Raw genomic sequence first — 14345 nt, 5'->3', positions numbered from 1 at the left:
TGGACGGACCTACGTACACGCGAAACGAACAGACGTACGTACCGTTCGTTTCTTACTAGTACGGACGTATGTACACGCGAAACGAACGGACGCACGTACCGTTCTTTTCTCGCCAGGACGGACGTAAATCCACGCGAAACGAAAGACCGCACGTACCCTTCGGACGTACGTACAGGCGAAACGAACGGCCGCACGTACCGTTCGTTTCTCGTCAGCACGGATGTACGTCCACTCGAAAAGAACGGACGTACGTGCTGTTCGTTTCACGCCAGGACGGACGTACGTACGTACAAGCGAAACAAACGGACGCACATACCGTTCGTTTCTCGCCAGGACAGAAATACGTACACATGAAAGTAATGGACATACGTACACGCGAAACTAACGGACGCACGTACCGTTCATTTCTAGCCAGCACGGAGGTACGTGCACGCGAAACGAACGGACGCACGTACCGATCGTTTCTCGCCAGGACGGACGTACGTACAAGCAAAACGAACGGAAGCACGTACCGTTCATTTCTCGCCAGGCCGGACGTACGTACACATGAAACGGACGGACGCACGTACCGATCGTTTCTCGCCAGGACGGACGTACGTACAAGCAAAACGAACGGAAGCACGTACCGTTCAATTCTCGCCAGGACGGACGGACGTGTACGCGAAACGAACGGACGCACATACCGCATGTTTCTCGCCAGGACACACGTATGTACACACTAAACGAACGCACGCACGTACCGTTCGTTTTTTGCCAGGACGGACGTACGTAAACGCGAAGCGAACGGCCGCACGTACCGTTCATTTCTCGCCAGGACGGACGTACGTCCACGCGAGACGAACGATCGCACGTACCGTTCGTTTCTCTCGAGGACGGACGTACGTACCCACGAAACAAACGGACGCACGTACCGTTCGTTTCTTGCCAGGACGGACGTACGTCCACGCGAAACGAGCGGACGCACGTATGGATCGCTTATAGCCAGGACGGACATACGTCCACGCGAAACGAGCGGACGCACATACTTTTCGTTGCTCGCCAGGACGGACGTACGTCCACGCTAAACGAACGGAAGCACGTACACGCGAAGCGAACGGCCGCACGTACCGTTCGTTTCTCGCCAGGACTGATGCACGTACACATGAAAAGAACGGACGCACGTACCGTTTGTTTCCCGCCAACACGGACGTACGTCCACGCGAAACGAAAGGACGCACGTACCGTTCGTTTCTCGCCAGGACGGACGTACGTACACGCGAAACGAACGGACGCAGGTGCCATTCGTTTCTCGCCAGGACTGATGCACGTACACATGAAAAGAACGGACGCACGTACCTTTCGTTTCTCGCCAAGACGGAGGTACGTACACGCGAAATAAATAGAAGCACGTACCGTACGTTTCTCGCCAGGACGGACGTACGTACACATGAAACGGACGGACGCACGTACCGATCGTTTCTCGCCTGGACGGACGTACGTACAAGCGAAACGAACGGAAGCACGTACCGTTCATTTCTCGCCAGGACGGACGTACTTACACGCGAAACGAACGGACGCACGTACGTTTCGTTTCTCGCCTGGACGGACGGACGTGTACGCGAAACGAAAGGACACACGTACCGTTCATTTCTCGCCAGGACGGACGTACGTACACGCGAAACGAACGGACGCAGGAACCATTCGTTTCTCGCCATGACTGATGCACGTACACATGAAAAGAACGGACGCACGTACCTTTCCTTTCTCGCCAGGACGGAGGTACGTAGACGCGAAATAAATAGAAGCACGTACCGTACGTTTCTCGCCAGGACGGACGTACGTACACATGAAACGGACGGACGCACGTACCGTTCATTTCTCGCCAGGACGGACGTACGTACAAGCGAAACGAACGGACGCACGTACGTTTCGTTTCTCGCCTGGACGGACGGACGTGTACGCGAAACGAACGGACGCACGTACCGCATGTTTCTCACCATGACAGACGTACGTACACACTAAACGAACGGACGCACGTACCGTTCGTATTTCGCCAGGACGGACGGACGGACGTAAACGCGAAGCGAACGGCCGCACGTACCGTTCGTTTCTCGCCAGGACGGACGTACGTCCACGCGAAACGAAGGGACGCACGTACCGTTCGTTTCTCGCCAGGACGGGCGTACGTACACGCGAAACGAACGGACGCATGTACCGTTCATTTCTCACCAGGACGGACGTACGTACACGCGAAACGAACGGACGCACGTACGTTTCGTTTCTCGCCTGGACGGACGGACGTGTACGCGAAACGAACGGACGCACGTACCGCATGTTTCTCGCCAGGACGGACGTACGTACACACTAAACGAACGATCGCACGTACCGTTCGTTTCTCTCGAGGACGGACGTACGTACACGCGAAACGAACGGACGCACGTACCGTTCGTTTCTCGCCAGTAAAGAAGTACGTACACGAGAAACGAACGGACGCACGTACCTTCCGATTTCGCAAGGACGGACGTACGTCCAAGCGAAACGAAAGGACTCACGTACCGTTCATTTCTCGCCAGGTCGGTCATACGTACACGCGAAACTAACGAGTGGAAGTACGTACGTTCTGGCAAGAAACGAACAGTACGTGCGTCCCTTCGTTTCGCGTGTTAGTACGCCCGTCCTGTCGAGAAACAAACGAACGTTCGTCCAGGCGAGAACCGATCGCGAAGTGCGTCCTTTCGTTTCGCGTGGACGTACGTCCGTCCTGGCGAGAAACGAACGGTTCGTGCGTCCGTTCGTTTCGCGTGTACATCCATCCTTCCTGGCGAGAACTGATCGGTACATGCGTCCATTCGTTTCGCGTGTACGTACGTCCGTCCTAGCGGGAAACAAACGGTACGTGCGTGCGTTCGTTTCGCGTATACGTACGTCCGCCCTGGCGAGAAACGAACGGTATGTGCGTCCGTTCGTTTCGCGTATACGTACGTCCGTTCAGGCGAGAATCGAACGGTACGTGCTTCCGTTTCGCGTTTATGCGTCCGTTCATTTCGCGTGCACGTACATCCCTTCTGGCGAGAAACGAATGGTACGTGCGTAAGTGCGTTTAGCGTGTACGTACGTCAATACTGGTGAGAAACAAACGGTACGTGCGTCTGTTCGTGTAGCGTCTACGTACGTCCGTGCTGGCGAGAAACGAACGGACTCACGTACCGGTCGTTTCTCGCCAGGACGGACGTACGTACACGCGAAACGAACGATCGCACGTACCGTTCGTTTCTCGCCATGACTGACGTACGTCCACTCGAAACGAAAGGACGCACGTACCGTTCGTTTCTCGCCAGGACGGACGTACGTACACGCCAAACGATCGGACGAACGTACCATTTGTTTCTCATCAGTATTGACGTACGTACACGCTAAACGCACTTACGCATTCGTTTCTCGCCAGAAGGGACGTACGTACACGCGAAACAAACGGACGCACGTACCGACCGTTTCACGCCAGGACGGACGTACATACACATGAAACCACCGGACGCACGTGCTGTTCGTTTCTCGCCAGGACGGACGTACGTACACGCGAAACGAACGATACGTGCGTCTGTTCGTGTAGCGGACGTACGTAGACGCTACACGAACGGACGCACGTACCGTTTGTTTCTCACCAGTATTGACGTACGTACACGCTAAACGCACTTACGCACGTACCGTTCGATTCTCGCCAGGACGGACGAACGTATACGCGATACGAACGCACGCACGTACCGTTTGTTTCCTGCTCGGACGGACGTACGTACACGCGAAACGAACGGACGCACGTACCGATCAGTTCTCGCCAGGAAGGATGGACGTACACGCGAAACGAACGGACGCACGTACCGTTCGTTTCTCGCCAGTAAAGAAGTACGTACACAAGAAACGAACGGACGCACGTACCTTCCGATTTCCCAAGGACGGACGTACGTCCACGCGAAACGAAAGGACGCAGGTACCGTTCATTTCTTGCTAGGTCGGTCATACGTACACGCGAAACTAACGAACGCACGTACCGTTCGTTACTCGCCAGGACGGTCGTACGTACACACGAAACGATCGGACGCACTTACCGTTCGTTTCTCGCCAGCACGGACGTACGTAGACGCTACACGAACGGACGCACGTACCGTTTGTTTCTCACCAGTATTGACGTACGTACACGCTAAACGCACTTACGCACGTACCGTTCAATTCTCGCCAGGACGGACGAACATATACGCGAAACGAACGAACGCACGTATCGTTTGTTTCCCGCTCGGACGGACGTACGTACACGCGAAACGAACGGACGCACGTACCGATCAGTTCTCGCCAGGAAGGATGGACGTACACGCGAAACGAACGGACGCACGAACCGTTCGTTTCTCGCCAGGACGGATGTACGTACACGCGAAACGAACTGACGCACATACCGTTCGTTTCTCGCCAGTAAGGAAGTACGTACACGAGAAACGAACGGACGCACGTACCTTCCGATTTCGCAAGGACGGACGTACGTCCACGCGAAACGAAAGGACGCACGTACCGTTTATTTCTCGCCAGGTCGGTCATACGTACACGCGAAACTAACGATCGCACGTACCGTTCGTTACTCGCCAGGACGTACGTACATACATGCGAAATGAACGGAAGCACGTACCGTTCATTTCTCGCCAGGAAGGACGTACGTACACGCGAAACGAACGAACGCGCGTACCATTCGTTTCTCGCCAGGACGGACGTACGTCGACGCGAAACAAACGGACGCACGTCGCGATCGGCTCTCGCCTGGACGAACGTACGTCTACGCGGAACAAACGGACGCACGTACCGTTTGTTTCTCGCCAGGACGGGCGTACTAACACGCGAAACGAACGGACGCACGTACTGTTCGTTTCTCGCCAGAACGTACGTAATTCCACTCGAAACGAACGGACTCACGTACCGTTCGTTTCTCGCCAGGACGGTCGTACGTACACGCGAAACGATCGGAGGCACTTACCGTTCGTTTCTCGCCAGCACGGACGTACGTAGACGCTACACTAACAGACGCACGTACCGTTTGTTTCTCACCAGTATTGACGTACGTACACGCTAAACGCACTTACGCACGTACCATTCGTTTCTCGCCAGAAGGGATGTACGTACACGCGAAATGAACGGATGCATATTCAGTTCGTATCTCGCCAGGACGTACGTACATACACGCGAAACGAACGGAAGCACGTACCGTTCGATGCTCTCCTGAACGGACGTATGTACACGCGAAACGAACGGACGCACATACCGTTCGTTTCTCGCCAGGACGGACGTACGTTCACGCGAAACGAACGGACGCTCAAACCGTTCATTTTCGCCAGGACGGTCGTATGTTCACGCGAAACGATCGGACCCACATCCCGTTCCTTTTCGCCAGGACGGACGTACGTTCACTCGAAACGAAGCCACGCACTTACTGTTCGTTTTCGCCAGGACGGACCTACATTCACGGGAAACGAACGGACGCACGTACCGTTCGTTTTCGCCAAGACGGACGTACGAACACGAGAAACGAACGGACGCACGTACCGTTTGTTTTCGCCAGGACGGATGTACGTTTACGCGAAACGAACAGACGCACGTACCTTTCGTTTTCGCCAGGACGGACGTACGTTCACGCGAAACGAACGGACGCACGTACCGTTTGTTTTCGCCAGGACGGACGTACGTTTACGCGAAAAGAACAGACGCACGTACCTTTCGTTTTCGCCAGGACGGACGTACATTCACGTGAAACGAACGGACGCACCTACCGTTCGTTTTCGCCTGGAGGTTCTTGTTCTTCTTCTTGTTCCGATCCTCGTTAACGGATTAGATGTGTACTCATTCTGATCGTGGGGCCTCGACAGAATCCCGCGCCGTTATTTTTCGTCACTATCTCCCCGTGCTGGGAGTGGGTAATTTGCTCGCCTGCTGCCTTCCTTGGATGTGGTAGCCGTTTCGCATGCTCCCTCTCCGGAATCGAACCCTGATTCCTCGTTACCCGTTGCCACCACGGTTGGCACTTACCGGGCCGTCGACACTAGCCCGTGCGATCGTACTGACAGTTATCCAAGTTCACCAAAATCGATGGGGCGTGAAGCCTCCGCACGCCTCGACACGCGGCTGCTGCTGCGACGGCCCGTACGCGACAGTCTCAGTCTAATATCTGCGTCGTGTAGCAAGAGACCGAACGGTCGAACGGAGCGTGAGCACGAACGGAACGGCGGCTGCCGGCGTGCGGGCGAGCGATCGGCGACAGTAAGGGCGGGGCGCCCACTGCAAGGTGGGCGGTTGTTCGGCGGTTGTTCCGTGTAGAGTCGATTGCGCGGCGGGTTACGCGGGTCCGACCGTCGGAATAAAGGAGAGGCGAAACCATTCCTTCGACTCGGGGAACCCATCCGATCAACGACTACCCTACATAGTAGTCTGGACCCCCTTGGCTTGTGAGGGTCACCTAGAGCGTGACTATTCCCCCGCGTCCGACCCGCAAATTTGCGAGTCGGGCCCGGTTACGGTACCGGCCGCGTCGCTCATGCGACACGTATCGCTGCCGACACGTCGGCCTTTCCATCGCACCGGCGGTTCGCCGCCGGTCATAATGCTTAGTGGCATTTCGTCAGTCTTTACATTCTGCGTTCAAATTCCGCCGAGGTCGACTTTGCCTTTCATCCTTTCGGGGTCGTTAAATTAAACACCAGTTGCCTACTGGGGTCGATCTTATCGACTGAACCCCTCCCCAAAAATTTCGGGCCTTGTGCCTAGAGCAGAAAAGAATATACTGCCTACATATACATCCAGTAATTGCGTAGCCTCCAGACACTTCATCATCTAGCCATTGAGGGTGCCTCCACCTCTGAAAATTTCAAGTAACCACCATCAACTAAACACAATTCATGCGTCTTATAAACCTGGCCCTAAAATTACCAATGGACATTGTACAGTAATTAGATTCATTCATAATTATTTCCCTTTTGGACATTGTATAGTAATTAGGTTCATTCATAATTATTTCCCTTGTTTTACACTCCCAGAAAACGTATACTTTTGTTAAGTGCATTGAAACTGCAGTTTATTTTCTTATATTTTTTACTTGTTTCAGTTGTTGAAACAAGTAAAAGAAAGAATAAAAGAATAAGTAAATATTATTAGGGCTTACTATTTTACACATTTCAGTCATTTGGTTGTGGCCTTGCTGGAGCATCGCCTTTAGTGTAAGAAATCGAGCCCAGGACTTATTCTTTGTAGGCCTAGTACTTATTCTATTGGTCTCTTTTGCTGAACCACTAAGTTTTGGGGACATAAACACACCAGCATCGGTTGTCAAGCAATGGTGGGGGGGGGGGACAAACACAGACACACATACATAAATATATTCACGACGGGTTTCTTTCAGTTTCCATCTACCAGATTCACTCACAAGGTTTTGGTAAGCCCGAAGCTATAGTAGAAGACACTTGCCCAAGATGCCACACAATGGGACTGAACCCAGAACCATGTGATTGAAAAGCAAGTTTCTTACAGTCACGACTGCACCTATAAAAAAATGTCTAAATATTTTGTGTATTGTAGAAATATAACCAGTTTATCACACATATGGCTTCCAAGGGCCATTTGGATCCTGATTAAGAACCACTGACCCAGCATAAATCTGCCTGGGATTTTCTTGACATCATGTGATGGTTGTAACTGAGAATCACCTGTCATACAAGTGATGTTTGTTTCTAGTCTTCCATGAAATAAATGTCTGGCCATTGGCAAATATTGTTGTTGTTGGCACTCCATTGCTTACGACGTCGAGGGTTCCAGTCGATCCGATCAACGGAACAGCCTGCTCGTAAAATTAATGTGCAAGTGGTTGAGCACTCCACAGACACGTGTACCCTTAACGTAGTTCTTGGGGATATTCAGCATGACAAGGCTGACCCTTTGAATTACAGGCACAACAGAAACAGGAAGAGTGAGAGAAAGTTGTGGTGAAAGAGTACAGCAGGGTTTGCCACCATCCCCTGCCGGAGCCTCATGGAGCTTTAGGTGTTTTCACTCACAACACCCGGTCTGGGAATCGAAACCGCGAGTCCGCTGCCCTAACCACTGGACCATTGCGCCTACACTGGTAAATATTACCTTGCTAGGAAACAGGTGAAGGAAATAGTTTTGCTTGGAAACAGGTGAGGGAAATATTGTCTTGCTTAGAAACAGGTGAGAGAAATACTCTTTTCTACTTGAGGCATAAGGCCCAAAATTTTGGGGGAGGTGGCTAGTTGATTAGATTGACTCCAGTAAGCAACTATAGAAAATCTGCCTCAGCAAATTCAGTCTGACCCATGTGAGCATGAAAAGTGTATGTTAAACAATGATGCTGGTTGTCTCTTCTGCATTATCTCATACCTTTTGCATTTTTATCCACAGAAGTTTGCCAATAAACCTGGACAGGCAGGGCAAACAGGTGTTTCAGAAGTTTTCAAACTGCTGCTTTTCAGATTATTTGATCTGTTAGAAATAGTTGTTAAATTTCTAAATCCACATCCTACTCTATTTCAAAACGTGGAAGACACATTGGTTAAGGTAGTGAAGGATTATCTATATTTGCTAAGAGGGGATGGTCATAGTTAGAATAGCTTTGATGGTTCAAGGATGGTCTGGGACTAAAGAACAACTTCACAGTTTATTATTTGTAATATACAGAGAAACTGTCTTGACATGTGAATGTTTTAGAAACTTTGAGCAAGCAATCTTCAAGGAATATTTCAAAATTAAACTCATGTTAGACAAACAGAAACTACAGACTTGGATTGTGTATCTGCTTAAGAGTTCAATTTCTTTCTGTTGATGAGGATGGAGAAAATTGGTGTTAAAATGACTAATATCATAATCATGAAAATATTCATTTCTACTCTAGGCACAAGGCCCAAAATTTTAGGGAGGGGGCCAGTCGATTAGATCGACCCTAGTACGCAACTACTGGTACTTAATTTATTGACCCCGAAAGGATGAAAGGCAAAGTCAACCGCGGTGGAATTTGAACTCAGAATGTAAAGACAGATGAAATACTGCTAAGCATTTTACCTGGCATGCTAAAACTTCTGCCAGCTCGCCGCCTTAATACTTTTCTACTCTAGATACAAGGCCTAAAATTTTGGGGGGTGGGGGGGCCAGTCAATTAGATCGACCTCAGTATGCAACTGGTACTTAATTTATCGACCCCAAAAGGATGACAGGTAAAGTCGACCTTGGCAGAATTTGAACTCAGAAAGTAAAGACAGACAAAATTACTGCTAAGCATTTCTGCCAGCTCACAACCCTTACTAATACTGTATATTCTTGTCTGCTCTAGGCACAAGGCCCAAAATTTTGGGGGAGGGGGCCAGCTGATTAGATTGACCTCAGTATGCAACTGGTACTTAATTTATCGACCCTGAAAGGATGAAAAGCAAAGTCAACTTCGGCGGAATTTGAACTCAGAATGTAGCGGTGGATGAAATACTTGCTGGGCATTTCACCCAGCATGTTGCCTTATAATCATAAAAATATTACAAGTTAATTAAAGAGTATTATTAAAGAGTATTATTAAAGAGTATTATTAAATAAATTTTTCATTTCTTAGAACAAAAAAAAAAAAAATGCTAGAGAGCCCCACCACACATTTGTTGTTGTTCAGCCCCAGGTCAGTCTTGAAGCACAAACCTATGACCAAAGGTTAGTCCTTCCATGACCATCTCATCTTTTATTCATGCAGTATAGCTAGGATTACACTATCTAGTATGTTCATTTATTTAAAAAAGTTACAGTGCGATGAGGGAGGTCTGACTTCCCTTTCTAACAACTGGAGTGACTATGGAGAAGCTCCCTCATTGACTTCAATGTTTGTTCTCAATATAAAGGTGGTAAGCTGGCAGAATCATTAGCACACTGAGCAAAATGCTTAGCGGTATTTCATCTGCCAGTACGTTCTGAGTTCAAATTCAGCCAAAGTCGACTTTGCCTTTCATCCTTTCGGGGTCGATTAAATAAGTACCAGTTATGCACTGAGGTTGATGTAACTGACTTAATCCCCTTGTTTGTCCACTTTATGTTTAGCCCCCTGTGGGCAGTAAAGAAATAAATATAAAATCAGTTTTAATTCCATAAGCATGGCTGTGTAGTTAAGTTAGCTGTCCAAGTACATGGCACATGTCTTCTACAGCTCTGGGCTGACTTAAGCCTTGTAAGAGGATTTGGGGGGGAAGAAACTGGGAGAAGTCCATATATATATGCGTATGGACGAGGACAGCTGTGTAAAGAAGTTCCAATCTCTAACTGTGGAGGGAACCTGTGGTAGAGGTAGACTCAGGAGGACATGGGATGAGATGGTGAAGCATAATCTTTGAACTTTGAGCCTCACAGAGGCAATGACTAGTGACCAAGACCTTTGGCGATGTGCTGTGCTTGAGAGGACCCATCAAGCCAAGTGCTGGTGGCCATAAAACCTTTTGAGTGTTGGGCCTCACAGAGGTGAAGTGGCTGAGTTCTTTTCAAACATTGAGGCAAGGACTGAGACTTTTGGCATGTGTTGTGCTTCAGAAGACCCATCAAGCTGAGCAAAATCAGTCATAGCAGATACTTGTCACACGCAAATTGGCACCTGTGCTGGTGGCACATAAAAGCACCCCGGTGTCACACAAATGGCATCCATGCCAGTGGCACATAAAACAACCCATTACGCTCTCGGAGTGGTTGGCATTAGGAAGGGCATCTAGCCATAGAAAACCATACCAAATCAGACTGAGAGTCTGGTGCAGTGTGCCAGCCCGGTCAAACCGTCCAACCCATGCCAGCATGGACAACGGACGTTAAATGATGATGATGATGATGATATATCATCATCATCATTTAATATCCATTTCCCATGCAGGCATGGGTTGCAGAAGACTGCACCAAACTTCACTGTCTGTTTTGGCAGAGTTTTTACAGTTGGATACTCTTCCTAACACCACCAACCAGCATACATGGATGTCTCCTTATCTTGACACTGTACAGTAATTGTAAACAAGTATCACTGTCATTCAAGCTGTGTCTTCCATTTAGAATATTCTAAATGGAAGACACAGCAATAGGAAGGGTGTCCAACCTACAGAATATCTGCCTCAAAGAGTTTTGTCAGACCAGGGTGGAGAAAAAGAAAATCTTTACATATGAAGGCAGTTTCAAAATTGTTTTAATTTCCAATAATATTCTATCAATTTGTAAAATTCTAATCTTTGAAACAATGATTATGTACAACTCATACAAGAATCATCACTCTGAGAGTAAGACTTTTTAAGTGCGAGTCTAATCATGGTCTATTATAATCAGCTTGTAGATGACGGTGGTGGTGGTGGTGATGGTGGTGGTGATGACAGCGACGCTGTTGTTGATGATGAAGATGATGAATTTGACGATGGAGATGGTGGCTGTGTTGAAGAAGAAGCCTCACTCTTCAGAACTGAACTGATTAAACTATCTTGAGGTTGAAGGAAGAGACTGGTTTGCTTATCATCTTGCCACAATACTTTCTGACTATGTTGTCTAATAGCGTTATCTACGATACTATCAATCATTTGTTCTGTCAGCACACCATCATCAGAAGCATAGGCTGTGGCCTGAAAAACAAAAAGGAAACATAGTTTTAATAACACAGCAAAACTTACTAATTATCAAGAAATTCTAAGTAGAACATTTTATCAAAAAGCATTTTTTCTCAGACAAGGAAGGAGCAACACAAATGTCACACAGCTAAACTAAATATCTTATCTTATTTACTTTAGGTACGAGCAAAGCTGTGTTTTTAATAAGTTTGTTTTCCAACCATGTGGTTTTAAGTTCAGTCCCACTCATGGCACCTTGGGTAAGTGTCTTCTAATATAGCCTTGGACTAACGAAAGCTTTGTGAGTGGATTTAAATGACAGAAACTGAAAGAGGCCAGTCTGTGTCTCCCCCACCGTCTCTCTCACATGCACGCACACACATATAACACAGACACGGATTTTTGGTAAGAAGTTTGCTTTTCAAACATATGATTTTGGGTTCAGTCCAAGCGTTTTCTAATATAGTTGCGGGTGAACTGAAGTCTTGTGCTGGGATTTAGTTGACTGTTGGTTGTGTATAAATGTGTGTTTTACTGTCTCTCTGCCTTGATGTCATAGGATAGTTGTAAGCAAGTCTCAGTCTCATACAAGCAGTGTTTCTAATCTTCCGGGACATGTCTGATTATGGGGAGATATTACCTATCATATGACATCAAGGCAGAGAGACAGTAAAACACACACTTATACACACAACAGGCTTCTTTCAGTTTCAGTCAACTAATTCCCAGCGCAAGACTTTAGTTCACCCACGACTATATTAGAAAACACTTTGCCCAAAGAGCCATGTAGTAGGACTGAACCCCAAATCATATGGTTGAAAAGCAAACTTCTTACCAAACATCCATGTCTGTGTTATATGCATGTGTGTGCATGTGAGAGAGAGAGAGAGAAAGGGAGAGACACAGACAGGCCTCTTTCTGTTTTTATCTTTTAAATCCACTCACTGTTTCTTTAGCTTGGAAACAGATGGGGTTAGTGACAGGATGGGCCACTGGCCATAAAATAATCTGCCCCAACTGACAAATCATACACAGCACTTGTCAATGTTGAAAAATACTGAATGCTTTGTGGCATTTTGTCTAGCTTGCTAACAAATCTGCCAGCTTGTCATCTTAATAATAATAATAATAATAATAATCCTATACTTGAAAAAAAAAGGTATAAATTAGTGACAAGAACAATGCCCTCAGTAATGTCCTCATTCAGCCTATGTCTGCACAGAAAGTGAATGTTAAACAAACAAATAAAAGAATAAAAGCTGCAATGAAAATTTTCTCAAACTAACCTGCCAGGCAACACCTAATTTAGCTATTTCTCTTCCGGAAAGACCTTCAGTACGTGCTGCAATTTCTGAACATTTTACTCCATAATCAAACTGTGCTATCTTTAAACGTCTGCAACAAAAGAAACAAAAAAAAAAAATCGATTGAATAAAATGACAATTTCTTATGTAAGCAGAAGGCCAGATATTTGGAGACAAGGGTTACTTGATTAACTTTTCAGTATTGTGATTACCCTGTCAAATGTTATGCTGAACTGTAGCGGGAAACTGTGGAAGAAGTAGAAGCAGGAGGACATGGGATGAAGTGGTGAAGCATGATCTTCGAATGTTGGGCCTCATGGAAGTGATGACAAGTGACTGCGACCTCTGGCGATATGCTGTGCATGAGAAGACTGGTCAGGCCAAGTGAAATCGTAGTTGTAGCTGTGCCAGTGCCATGTAAATGGCACCTGTGCATTGTAGTCGTGGTCATTGCCAGTGTCATGTAAAAGCACCCATTACACTCCTGGAGTGGTTAGTGTTAAGAAAGGCATTCAGCTTTAGAAACCATGCCAAATCAGACTGGAACCTGGTGCAGCTCTCCAGCTCATATCAAACTGCCTAACCCATGCCAGCATGAAGAGTGGACGCTAAATAATGATGGTGATCTTATTATTTATTTTTCAGAATGACATTGTAGAGTATGTATGAAAAGCCAGATCTGGCCAGTTTGAACATAAAACTGATAGAATATTTTAAACCAGATATGGCTGGTTTAAATCAACTCCAGTGCTCGACTGGTACTTTGTCAACCTTGTAAAGCAGGAAAGCAAAACTGATCTGCTGGAATTAGCATCCAAATCCTTCCCAATCTACATTCGACTATCTTAAGAAAGAAAACACACATTGAATGATATAGTCCAAGATGTGCATCAGTGTGCCTCCTTGTTTTGACATGGCACACTAACTGTAAACAAATGTTACTGTGAAGCAGAATCATTCATCTGCAACCCTCCATGAAAACAGTTCTGGCTATTGTTCTGTTTGAGTTCATCTGCTTAGAAATAGGTGAGGCTTGGTGATAGAAAGAGCACCTGGCCATACTAAATCTGCCTCAACAAATTTCATCTCACCCATCCTAGCATGGAAAAGATGTTAAAACAATGAAGTTAATATGCAAAACTGATCAATGCTTGGTGAATTGTTTCCAACACAACTCCTTATGATCCATTCAAGTCAGTCACACCACCAACTTTCTGTCTTCGGATTACTCTCTTCTTAGTAACCATGGGAACAAAGATTTATTTATAAATTAGGGATATCTTATCCCCATGGAATTAACAACTGTTTATACTTTACACCTTCCCCCACTACTTAGCACTCCTACTGATATGCACCCCCACCTCCAACTCTACAGTTTCTATCTTTCTAGCTTCCACTCCCCTCCACCCAGAAACCACAGGCCTAC

The 14345-nt window shown here is 47.3% G+C and overlaps 1 protein-coding gene across 1 annotated transcript in view; it reads right to left on the bottom strand.

Annotated features, from left to right (window-relative positions):
• Nucleotides 1–11189: 11189 nt before the first annotated feature.
• The window catches only part of LOC106878421 (ATPase family AAA domain-containing protein 3), a 28018-nt gene continuing 24862 nt past the window's right edge, over nucleotides 11190–14345 (bottom strand). The window contains exons 14-15 of the mRNA XM_014927663.3: nucleotides 12902–13010; nucleotides 11190–11630 (exon numbers count right to left, since the gene is read on the bottom strand). Coding sequence (XP_014783149.2) covers nucleotides 11340–11630; nucleotides 12902–13010 — 400 coding nt within the window. The 3' untranslated portion in view covers nucleotides 11190–11339. The remainder of the gene's footprint in view (nucleotides 11631–12901; nucleotides 13011–14345) is intronic.

This window comes from Octopus bimaculoides, chromosome 3 (assembly GCF_046866305.1).
Source record: "Octopus bimaculoides isolate indiv1 chromosome 3, ASM4686630v1, whole genome shotgun sequence".
NCBI lineage: Eukaryota > Metazoa > Mollusca > Cephalopoda > Octopoda > Octopodidae > Octopus > Octopus bimaculoides.
This window is presented reverse-complemented; position numbering and strand designations above follow the sequence as displayed.